Raw genomic sequence first — 11,649 nt, 5'->3', positions numbered from 1 at the left:
TATGTAGAAAAATGGTTAAATTTAGTATGGTTTATATAAATGTCTGGTTTAAATTGTGATAAAAAGTGTATAGAAACATGTAGTAAAGAGATTTTGCAGTATAATAATAACATAAAAATCTGATATGAACAGAGCATAAAATCTGTTAGAAAAGCACAGAAATAATTGCCTTTTGATATTGCACATAGAAATGGATGCAAGAAACACACTTTTCTTGGAATTTTTTTTTAATTACTATTTTTTTATATTACAGTATTCTGATAAGGCCCTGTACACCCAGCTCTGCTTTTACCGGTACATTTTTGATGTGGAGTATGCAATGGATAAAGTGATTGCTGAAGACGATAAAGGTAAGTTTAAGTTTTTAATTAACTATAGTTTAATTGCAACTTGTCTTCTAGAAGCTAGAGCTATACATTTTTGCTCCTTAGATCTAAACTACTAGTCTGTAACATAAACCAGAAAGTAGAAGATAGTGTGAATTTAGGAATTCTCTGCAAGAGGAGTGCGTTGTGTTGGAATAACTAATTTAAGAGTATGTTGTATGTCTCCTTTATTCTTTTGATGCAGCTGTGCTTTGGAAAAAGCACTTTTCTTGCACTGTTAAAGAAATGTCTTTGCATGAAGTTGGAAGGACATGGTAACTTCAGTAAACAGATTAATTAAAAATATGTATCATTTCTTGAAAATGGCTAATTAAAATTTATGTTCAACTATTAATATCTAACAGGCCCTTTTTATCTAGCATAATTAATATCTAACGGGAGAAAACGATGGCACAAGAAAAGCTGTAACACTAATTATCTGTAAAGCTCTGTTAAATACATAAATTAAGCTAATGTTAGGAAGACTTTTTTTCATGTCTTCTTCAAATTACCATAACATTTGTGAAGTAAAACATATCTAAGCTGTAATGGATCCATGGCTTTTGTGCAGCTAAGTGATTTTCAAGCTGACAGAAGAGTATTTCAAATGGCGGGCTAATGGTTGGCTGATTGGGAATTCTGAAAAAAACTATATTTGGATCTCACCTTTGAAGTGCATTGTTTCACAGCAAGCACTTTCATTGCATCCTGTATGCGCTTCTGGTGGTGCTTGTGGAGAAAAGGTGCTCTGGCTATAGACTGCTGCTACTATTCTGATAGCTGTTCTGCTCTGAAATACCTTCCCCTGGCCTCCATCACTAGCTAGGTGGATAGGTGATGGAAAGAGACTAAACAAACCCCAGTCTTTCTAAATGCCTTGTCACAAATCTTAATATAAAGGCCACAGTAGCTGCAACCTCTTAGCTAAAAGATGCTGAAATAAGCAAACAATCTGGTCTTGACCTGTTGTATTGATGTTCCTTCTTTCACAAACTCTTACTTCCTTTCTAAATCCTTTTGAAACCTAATTTGCTTTGAGGATTGTAATTCAGAGTGGTCTTGAACATCCAAAGAAAAGCACACTGTATAGTCATCTCGATCTAATAAAACTTCATAGATGCATAGAGGATATGTTATACAGTTGTAACTACTGCTAGCTAAAAGCAAATGTCTGTGTGTGTAGAACTTTGTCCTAATAAAAGGACAAAGAGTAGAAGAGACTTGGTTGCATCCAACCCCTGCTCCTGCAGACCACCACATCTTGCAAGGATCACACGTTTATGGAACTTCATTTTGAAACTTCTGGGTGATATATCCCCTTTTCCTGTTCAAAGTGTGTTTCAGACACTCAGCCTATGATGGCTGAAATCTTCACTGTAATTTTCCTATTCTAATTTTTTGCAAGTAGTTTATGTCCATCCGTAAATGTTTGTTGATTTTTTTTCCCTACAGGAAATTCTCTACTATATTGTTAGAAACAACGGTGGCCTCTCTGTTCTGTTTTAAGTGAAGCAAATTTTTGTTCTAAACTAAACAATTTTAAACTACTTTAGCTTCTTGTAAGAATTGCACTCTGTTGCATGATCATTGTTCTTGGCACCTTTTTCAAAGCTGAATTTGCCTAAGAATGAGGAAATAGAGTATTACCTGGTATTCCAGGTGGCATCTATCCAGTGTTTTGTACACGGGATTCATACCTTAACTGGATGTACCTCTACTGATACATGCTTAGATGTATGTGCAATTTTCTTAGCTTCATCATATCATTAACTTGTCATCTGATGACGATAGAAATCTTGAGGTCTGAGATTTTTTTCCTCCTATCCTTTCTGAGTCATGAGTTCACCTCTCAGAGTTATGGCATTTTGTTTTACTTTAATATTCTGAATTTTATTATTATGGTCTGCTTAATCTCATTTTTAATTTTAGACTTCTCTGTCAGATAAATTATTTCTGAAAAACAATACGGTATCTTCTGTGTTTGCATAATTTCTCATCTTATGTCTTAATCAGCAAATAGCATGAGTTTATTTTTGGACTCTCACTACTAACCGGGGAGTGTTAAATAAAATTAGCTTCAAGTGTAATTCTCAAGAAATTGTTAGAATGCTGCTATGACCTTCCATTCTCTTCAGTAGCTCACCTTTCAGAACAATGTATTGTTCTCTTTTTTCTTAACCATTTTAAAACTATTGTATAACCTTCTTCAACTAACCAGTGATTTCAGACACGGTGCTCTAGCAAGTATTAAGGCCAGAAAAGTTAGATGTTACATTTTTCTTTGAAAATGAATTCTCTTCGAAGAGACAATCTAAGTGAGTCTGGTAAACTTATGTACAGTTCTGTCCCATTTTCAGTATATCTTTTGAGAGGATGATATTCTTCTGTTACTCTAGAAGTACATGCAGAACTTCAGAATAATTGCTTATGGCTATTCAGATCACTTTTGTTCTCATAGGTGACTGTGTTCTGTTTTCTAGTGGTATATATTACTGATATGATATACTTACTGTGAAACTCTGTAGTATTAGAGTAACAATTTTCATATTCTAATTTTGTCAGAATTCTGAAGTGGAAATTTAATGAACTCTTCCCCTTAAAAACATGAAGCTCATGTTTGTTTTCACTTGGAAGTAAAAAACTTTTACCATGCTGTCATTCACAAGTCATTCTGTCCTTAACCTGTGATCAGCTTTATTCTCTTATCAAATATGGAGGCAAAACCTTAATTTAGGTTTTGTTCAGCTTGGATATCTTCAATCTCTTACTTCTTTACTTTTTATGTGGCTAAGCCACATACTTACTGATGTTTTGTTTTGCAACTTTTTTTGCTTTCCTTGGGGGAGGGATGGTGGTTTTGAAAGCCTAAATCACATAGGCTTTTGGCAATTCTTTCTTCTAGTTTCTGGTTTCACTATTAGTAAAATTGCATTTTCTGTATTTGCCTTTTCAAAATCAAAAAAAAAAAAAAAAAAAGCAGATTTTTGTTTATTCAGCCATTTAAACTGAGAGTCCTTACTACTTCTCAAAATGAATCTAAAATAATATTGTTAAATAATTAGGAGTTCAGAAAGTCATCCAGACTGCTTCCCTTCCTCACAAGAGGTTCAAAACCATTGCTTGCCTTGCCTCATTTTTAAAGATAGGTCTAAAACCTCCTCTGCTTCTACAGCTTGTCAGATTTCACAGCTAGTGTCTTCTGATGCTTCACAAAACTTTATAGAGAGTTTGTCTTAATCTCTAGGGTGAATTTTGCTTTCAGAAGCTTATTTTGTCCACCATGGATGATAGACTTTATCTCCTTCTTCTTAGAGTCTTTTACATTTAAAACCAGACTGTTATTGTCTAAATATTCTTTCAACTAGAAACCTGCATTTGGATAGAGAGAGTGAGAGAGGATGTTCCCCTTGTCTGCCTGTTGTTTTACAGACATTTGATAATTTTCACTGCAGTTCCTGGAGTTCCTATCTCATCTTCATCCTTCTTGATGCAGAGTAGACTTAGCATTATCAGTTAAATCCTACCAGAGTGGAAGACAGCAGAAGGATTAATTAACATGTTTTGCAGGCTATTCTTCTGTTTATTCATACCAGTATGGTGTTTACAATATTTGCAAGAACACTATTCACTTCTGTTCAATTTGTGAGCTAATGTGGTCCTTACACACAGGTCCTATTTTGCACAGCTATTTCTAACCCATTTTTCCCATTCTGTATTTGTATAGTTGATGTATTTAAAAGGACAATAGTTTCATAGTTTTCTCTGTTAAACAAAAGTTTTGGGTGGGAAAGAAAGATTTCAACTAGATCTCTAATTTCTCAAAATCATTTTAGAAACTAATCTGGTCCTTCAGCACACTTATAGTTCTTCCCAGTTTATCATCTACAGAATCTGATTTGCAATTTGATTTGGGAATGCATTATGTTCCTTACATAGTCCTGAAGGTCTTTAACAAAAATATTGATTAGCACCCTGACAGATACCTCTGCAACGTAATTCAAGACATCCTTTCATTTTGGCACTGGGTTATTGATGGTCAATATGTGTTTTCTCTAAAGAAAGTTGACCATGCTTTCCTTGTATGCCATGAAAATAGAAGAACAGAAGTTCTTACATGGGACCAGACCAAAGTCCGTCTAGCCCTGTTCTTATCTGTGGACAGATGCAAATGCCAAAGGAAGAATACAAGAACAGTGCAGGTGAACATGATGCTTTACCCAAAGACCCTCACAACTTTCAAACATTTCCATCTTAATGACTTCCTCAGCTAGATATGGCATTTAATAATCTGCAGAGATTTTATCTTCCACGAGTTCATCCAAACTCCCATTGAACTCATGAGCATCTGTTCAGTGGGTATCAAGAGTTTCCTCAGATCTACCACCTGTTGCATAAAGGACCCCGTGCTTCTGTTTTAAACCCAGTGACTACTGTCTGCCTTTGTTGTCTCTTGGTTCTTGCACTGGAAGACAGAGCAACAGTGGATCTATACCCACTTTTCCATATTGGTCCTGACCATATGGACTTAGCTCGCATCCCCCCCCCTACATCTTTTTCGTGGCTTTTCTAGATTGAAGACTACTAATTTCTTTAAACGTTCCACATATAGAAACTATTTCATTTCTTTGTTCACCTTTCCTTGGAACTTTCTCCTGTTCTTCTATATATGTCTTGGAATGGGGGACCAGAAGAGGGCACAATATTCAAGATATAGGTGAACCATGGATTTACGCTGTGGCATAATTGATATTCCTTACTTTGTTCTGTGTTCTCCCAATAATTCCTTCTTTCTCTTTCTCTTTTCTCTTTTCTCTTTTCTCTTTTCTCTTTTCTCTTTTCTCTTTTCTCTTTTTTTCTTTTCTTATATTTTGCACTACAGCTCATTAAGCTAATGGTTTTCATGGAACTAGTTATTGTAATCTGCTTCTGGTTGTGTCAGAGCTATTTTTTATGCAGTTAAGGTTTGAAAAAAATAATCCTAGGTATATTGCTTTACGTTTATCTACAATGAATTTAATTTGCCATTTTATTGTCTGGTTATTGAGTCTTAATAAAATTTCCCTGACATTCTTTAACATTGACTCGAACCTCTGGTGCCCTGATAGCACCACAGAGTTGCAGCCAAAGCAGTATCTTACCTGCCTACCTGTCCTCTCTCGCCCAGGTCATTTATGAGTACAGGGCAGGTTGCTATGGAGCTCCATTGGTGACCTTTCTCCGGAGTGAGATCTGATCACTTACTCTATTTCCTATCTTTAACAGTTATTTATATAGTCCCTCTTGTGCTGTTTCTCTCTGAAATGATTTTAGTGAGAGGCTGATGGATATCTGTAGAAGATTCCCAAGTAAACACAATTATCAGTTGGATCATCCCTATCCACATGTTTGTTGAACACTTTCCAACACTCTAGTGGAGTTTACGAGACAGGCCTTGGCCTGTAACACAAGCTATATTAATTCTTCCCCAGTAATTGTATTTATTATCAAGTGTCCACTAATACTGTTCTTTGTCATTTCAATTCATTCACACAGTACTGATCTCAGGCTTGTTGGCCTGTATTTCATCCAGTTTTCCTGGATTTGCCTTTAATATCATTGAATACAATTTTGAAAGCCAGTCTAAAGTCTACGTGTGACATCAACTAGGTATACTCTCTTCCAAGACCTGTTACCTGTTGTGATACTTACACAAGATTCTTTGTGTTTCTGCTGTACAAAGTGAAATTCCGAAATTCCTTTGCTATCTTTCTAAGTTAGGAACTGTTGCAGAGTTAGTATCAGTTCAAAAGAAATAATTTAGTCTTTACTGTCGCTCTGCCAGAAACCCTAATTCACAAATGCTAGTGATAACGTACAGTCTGTTTACTCTGAATTAATTTTGTAAACAATCGGGAAAGGAAAGAACCTTTCACTGTGAGTAGTAATATCCTCAAAATGTTTTCAGCCTCTCTGTACACATTAAAGATTTTAAAAGCTTTGTTGTGGATTTAGTCAGACATTGCAACTTAGTTGAGCAATCAAAGCAGCGAGAAGCAATAGGAGTAACAGCAGGATCATCTTCTGTTCATTTGGATGGAAAAAAGCATAGGTGGGCTATCTGTGATTTAAACAGATGGTGTTTAAATACAACAGTGTGTTCACTCTGTATGCCTTAACTTTGGAAGTGTAAACCAATGTGTTTTTATAGCTACGTCATCAGGATATCGAAGTAGAGTACAGCAGGCTTTACATCATTATTCCATTCAAGGATTGCTATTGTTAAATGTTCAAAAATAGTGCTGTTATCATTTTCCTTCAGCAATGAAGTAAAATCTGTTAAAAGTGAAGAGAAATTGAGCCCGCATAAAGTCAGTAAAGCTAATCTACTTCAGACGTCACTAGTTCAGTTCTCCTTCCTACCATAAAACAGAATGTCTTAATGCAAGACTCTGGATAAGAATTCTGCAGTCTCCTTATTCACAATGACTGCAACTTCATTCCAAAAGTAGTGCATTGACGTCACTGAGGTTATTCGTGGTGCTTGAAATTTTTTAGTGAAATGGGAATCTGATTATTAAACTCTGTTTTATACTGTAAAATGGAGGCGAAAGTGTCTCACCATGCCATTTCTAAGAAAGGTGAGGTTACTTGTGTTGTTCTCAGTGCATTAGGTATTTCAGGAACAGAAATCACACAGATGCTATGGTATATTCTCTCACAGGATATTTTCAAGTATTGAGTCCCTAGTTATTGGATTCCCCAACAGTCTGGGCACATCAGTTTAGTGAATAAGCAGAAGAAAGTGAGGATGGGAGGAAGATAGCTTTGGAGAAAGCTTGTAATAAAATGTTCCTGCCTATCAGGAAGACCTATATCTTCAAAATATGTGCGAGTACTTGGAAGTAGAATACAAGTGTTCAGATTATGTATTTATGGACTGTAGTTTCGTAAAACCAAATGCATATTCAGAGGATGTTTTTGCACTTTTGTCATCTATGTGCCTTACTTCGTCCTTCCATACAAACACCAAAAATGTCTGGTTTTCTTTATGGATGAATAAACTGCAAAATTGTATTGGGAAAAATGAAACTCTTTTAGGCTGTGTGACCTAGATGTAAAAACATGAAATTCAGCTCTGAATATTTGTGTGCATCATATAATTTAAATGTTGAATTTTTCCCCCAGTATGTTCATTCCTTGCTGTGCCAAGTATCAGTTTGAAGTGATTTTTTTTAATAGAGGAATTCTTACAAATCTTTGAAAGAAGACCAGTTTAAAAAGAAATGTTAGCAGAGCTACTTGTGTGAGTGTGGCTTATTATATGTGTGTTTATGGTGGTGATGAGGCATAGGCAGACAGACTGCTGGAGGTAGGACTGAAAGGATGTGCTTTAGCAAGGAGATACTTCTCTCCTTGCGGTATGGACTTTCTCTCAGAGAAGAGAGAGTGTGTGTGGCACGGAGTTTGAAGGATTGTATTATGTATGAAACCAGTGTAAGGAAATGGAAATTTTTGATATCAGAACTGTTTACCACATATTTGTAAATCTGTAGGCAAGAAGGCTACACAAAGTACTTGTTGCACTAAATAAGGAAGGGGTTATATATTGTGTACATAATTTAACATACTTACTAGTATACTGAAGTGGTTGTATAGTTAACTGCACTGTGTCTTTATTTTTAAGAGGATGATAGCTGAAACTTGACGTAACTCTTTTGAGAGAGTACAGTTCAGTTAAAGAAAGCTATTTTTGATAGCTTTACATCTCTAGTTGCTGTCACTCAGTCTTCAGTTCACTGTAGTGATCTTTGCATCAAAGCAAACAAATGTTCTTCTCCACCTTTGCTCTCAAGTCTCATTTTTCATCATGTTGTTCTAGAAGAAATTGTAAAATGTTAATTTCCAATAATTTAATCTTTGAGTACATCTTCAAAAGCACTTATTCATTCTTCCTTAACATATTCTGTTTTACAGAGGAAGATTTCTGAACTTTTTTGAAGTTTGTCTTAAGCATTTTTCAGATATGTCTGCTTGAACAACTGTTAGAGTGGAGGGGAAGGAAAACGCTGGAAACATAAAACTCACCAAAAAATGAGAATGTGTACAAATATAAATTCAGAATTTGAGCGTGAATTTTTGATCTTTTCCCTAGAAGTGTAAAAGTCCTGGAAAGGTTACAGGGGAAGAAAACACATTTTTTCAAATACTACTGTGACTGCAATTCTTGAGTCATTGTATCTTGAATATTTTTAAATCTAACTTCTTAAAAGCAATAATAATTTTGCATGCACATTCAGTGCCATTTTTCTGACTCATTTCCAAGTAATATGTGCGTATTTAGCTGATCTGTAAATCTTAAGTTATCTTTCCAAAATAATCATACAGTTTTTATTATCTGTTCAACATTTTTAATGTCTTATGTGAAACTCTTTTTCTCCATTCTATTTCTTTTTGTGTGAGGTACTTCAGATTTTTATGGTCTTTTTGTTAAAGGATCTAAATAAACTTCATTATAGTAGTAATAAACTACAGAATCTTAAGTAAACTACATTACACTGTAGATTTCTATAACCCTATCTCTTGAGCACAAAGCTTCCTGGACTGTGATGCCACTCCTCGAGGTAGGAATTGTTATAAATTGTTTTCTGTACTTCTGAAGGAAAATTAGTGAGTTACAACAGTTGTGATACATCCACGATGCGGGAAATCTGGGGCGTGACTAGAACTGCATTTACTGTGCCTCCTCCTCTTCCTCTAATAAAATGGTTTTGATTAAGGAAGGCTTCTTTTTTTTTTCTTTAAAAACACTCAAATGCTAGTATTGCAGCTTGGGATGAGATAGATAACATTAACTGACTTGTGACTCTTCATGACTTGGAATGATTATTTGACTTCTTCAAATGAATACCCTACTACTGACAGCTTTTTTTTTGTATATATGGGAAAAAATGAACAAAAATATTATCTTCTCACGTGCACGTCATTTTTTTTACTGTGTAAATAGCTATATAGCAGCTTGTGATAGCCTATGCAATAGAATATCCTATCTAACGTGGTCTGGCTCCTTTATCAGTTCTCTTTTGACTGTCTCTTAAAAAGAAAATATACTTTAAAACCTTTTTTTCCTTCATCATTTCTTTTATAATTGCAACTCCAACATTTTTCTGTCTTTCTGGTTTCATCTGTCTTAATAAAGATTTTGTTTGTTACTGCAAGTCAGAAATGAGAAGGCAAAAATGATAATTGTTTTAATGAGTACCCCTTCTCACAGCAGTAAGTGCTTTTTTGTAGCACGAAGTGAAAGACAAGCATGTTGCTCCTTGCAGAAGACCCTAAGGTTTGATGAACCTGTGTTTTAGATCACAAATTTCTGATCTCAATGTTAATTCTTTAAAATTATTTTGTAGAAATTGGAAATATAAACATAAACAATTTTACTCTGTATAATCCATTCAACATACATGTGACTAGACATCAGAAGAATTATATGAATCTTAGATTTTAAAGAGATTTAAAAAAAGATGCAATTATCTGTATGATAAGTCTCATATAAGAAATGTATTTTAGAACTTACCAGTGATGGATTTTAATCACTTTGATATTTTGAGGAAAATGGTAGCTTTAAACAGATGATACAGAATTTATTTTTAAAGATGTATTGTGCTTATACAGTTGATGGCTTTTATTTCCATAATGTTTTTTACTACATAATTATACATCTTAATTACGTAATTACCGTCATAATTATTATGTAATTACGTGTAGTTCCACTAATTACAAAATCAGGAAGTGTAATTATCTACTAAAAACTTTCTGAAATCTTACTTGTTCACCAGAGGTTATTTAAAAGACCAGTGACCTACTGAAGATGGTGTACAGTGTTATATATGAAGCCCGACTATCCTTTTTTCTTCCTTTATGGCGTCCTTTATGGTATTGTTTGAGAAGGTGATGGAAGGACTTTCATTTCTTTAATCATTATTTTGTTTAAAATTAGTTTTAAAGTCTTGACTGTATTCTCCGTAAAGTTTCATACTTTGAATTGACATCTTTGTAACTTCTTCTTTGTATTATGTTTGAGCTTAGCTGAGTCTGATGTCTGGTGTCAAGTATGAAGATGATAGGAAAAACGTTGTTTATGACAGTATATATGCAGAGTAAAACCTTGATTCCACAAAAAATTTGGGGAATGCAACTGATTTCTCTTAGGCCCAAGATTTTTCTTGGGGTATTTCTTTTTTTTATTTATTTTGCCATATTGATATACATTAATTTCTGCACAGTGATTTATTACTTAATAATGCATGTGTTAAATTTATGTGTATGTCCAACAGTATAACTTGAAACAAAAATGTTTTACTGCAAGTTAGAGGGAAAAAATGTAATATTCAGGATTTTTTTTGTAGTTTTGTCCTGACACTTGGTTGAAACTGTGCAGATGGAAACTATTTATTTCCTGTATAGTAATTATTTATTTTTTATATAGTAAGTGTAGTATATAGTAAGTATAACACAGTGACTTGTATCAAAATGACATCAGAAATAAAAGCTTTTTCTCACATTAATCATGGTAGCAAAGATACATTTATTATGTCCCAATATTAACTTAAAGAGAAACACTAAAGGGAAAAATACTTTCAGCAACAGGAAACAGAATGCATGTGAAAAGGGTTATGTAAAAAAATAAATAATCAGTAATAAAAAAGCAGAAAATTGTAATCCCTGTGGCAGAAGGGAAATGGTCAAACTGGGACATAAAGAAATTGCTGTAATACTGAGATGCAATTTCTGTGGAACTCTCCATGACACAATATTGTGTATGCATGTGCATCTTTGTATAATTTTCCTGTGTTCCCTAAGTAAGCAGCTACTTTGCTATATACTTACCAAAAAACTATTTTAATCTCCTAAACTTGGCCTCAGTCTGCAGGTGATGGAGCTCCGGCATCTTCTTGATGTTAAATGGAGTTACCTCAGTTTGCATCTAGTAAACATAGGAATCCAAAGGAGAATTTGTCTCCAAACCAATTTGACTTATATTGACCTATAAAACAAACGCATGGATTTATCAGATGTGAACACTGCTAGTAAAAACAGGCTCCTTCTTTGATCTCCAAGATGTGAATTAATACTTCAAATAAATTTCTTTTAGTTATTATACTTACTGAAGTATAATTACTGTACAGGAGACACTTCTTTTGAAATATCTTTCTGTATCTGTAACAGACAAAGCATTTATATCAAAGACATGATGAAAATGTAGCCATACTTTTTTTCACTATGGAATAGATGGCAAATTCTTATC

The 11,649-nt window shown here is 34.3% G+C and overlaps 1 protein-coding gene across 2 annotated transcripts in view; it reads left to right on the top strand.

The window, feature by feature from the left end:
- POLA1 (DNA polymerase alpha 1, catalytic subunit) overlaps positions 1-11,649 on the top strand; it is a 215,498-nt gene that overhangs the window by 168,732 nt on the left and 35,117 nt on the right. Inside the window, exons 36-37 of one of the 2 annotated variants that reach the window (XM_062574188.1) lie at positions 254-350; positions 10,181-10,257. In XM_062574188.1, coding sequence (XP_062430172.1) covers positions 254-350; positions 10,181-10,191 — 108 coding nt within the window. In that variant the 3' untranslated portion in view covers positions 10,192-10,257. Of the gene's footprint in view, positions 1-253; positions 351-10,180; positions 10,258-11,649 lie in introns of those variants that run through there. The other variant, XM_062574180.1, reaches the window with a different exon arrangement.

This window comes from Rhea pennata, chromosome 1 (assembly GCF_028389875.1).
Source record: "Rhea pennata isolate bPtePen1 chromosome 1, bPtePen1.pri, whole genome shotgun sequence".
Taxonomy (NCBI): Eukaryota; Metazoa; Chordata; class Aves; order Rheiformes; family Rheidae; genus Rhea; species Rhea pennata.
Note: the sequence above shows the minus strand (reverse complement) of the source record. Positions and strands in the feature narration are given on the sequence as shown.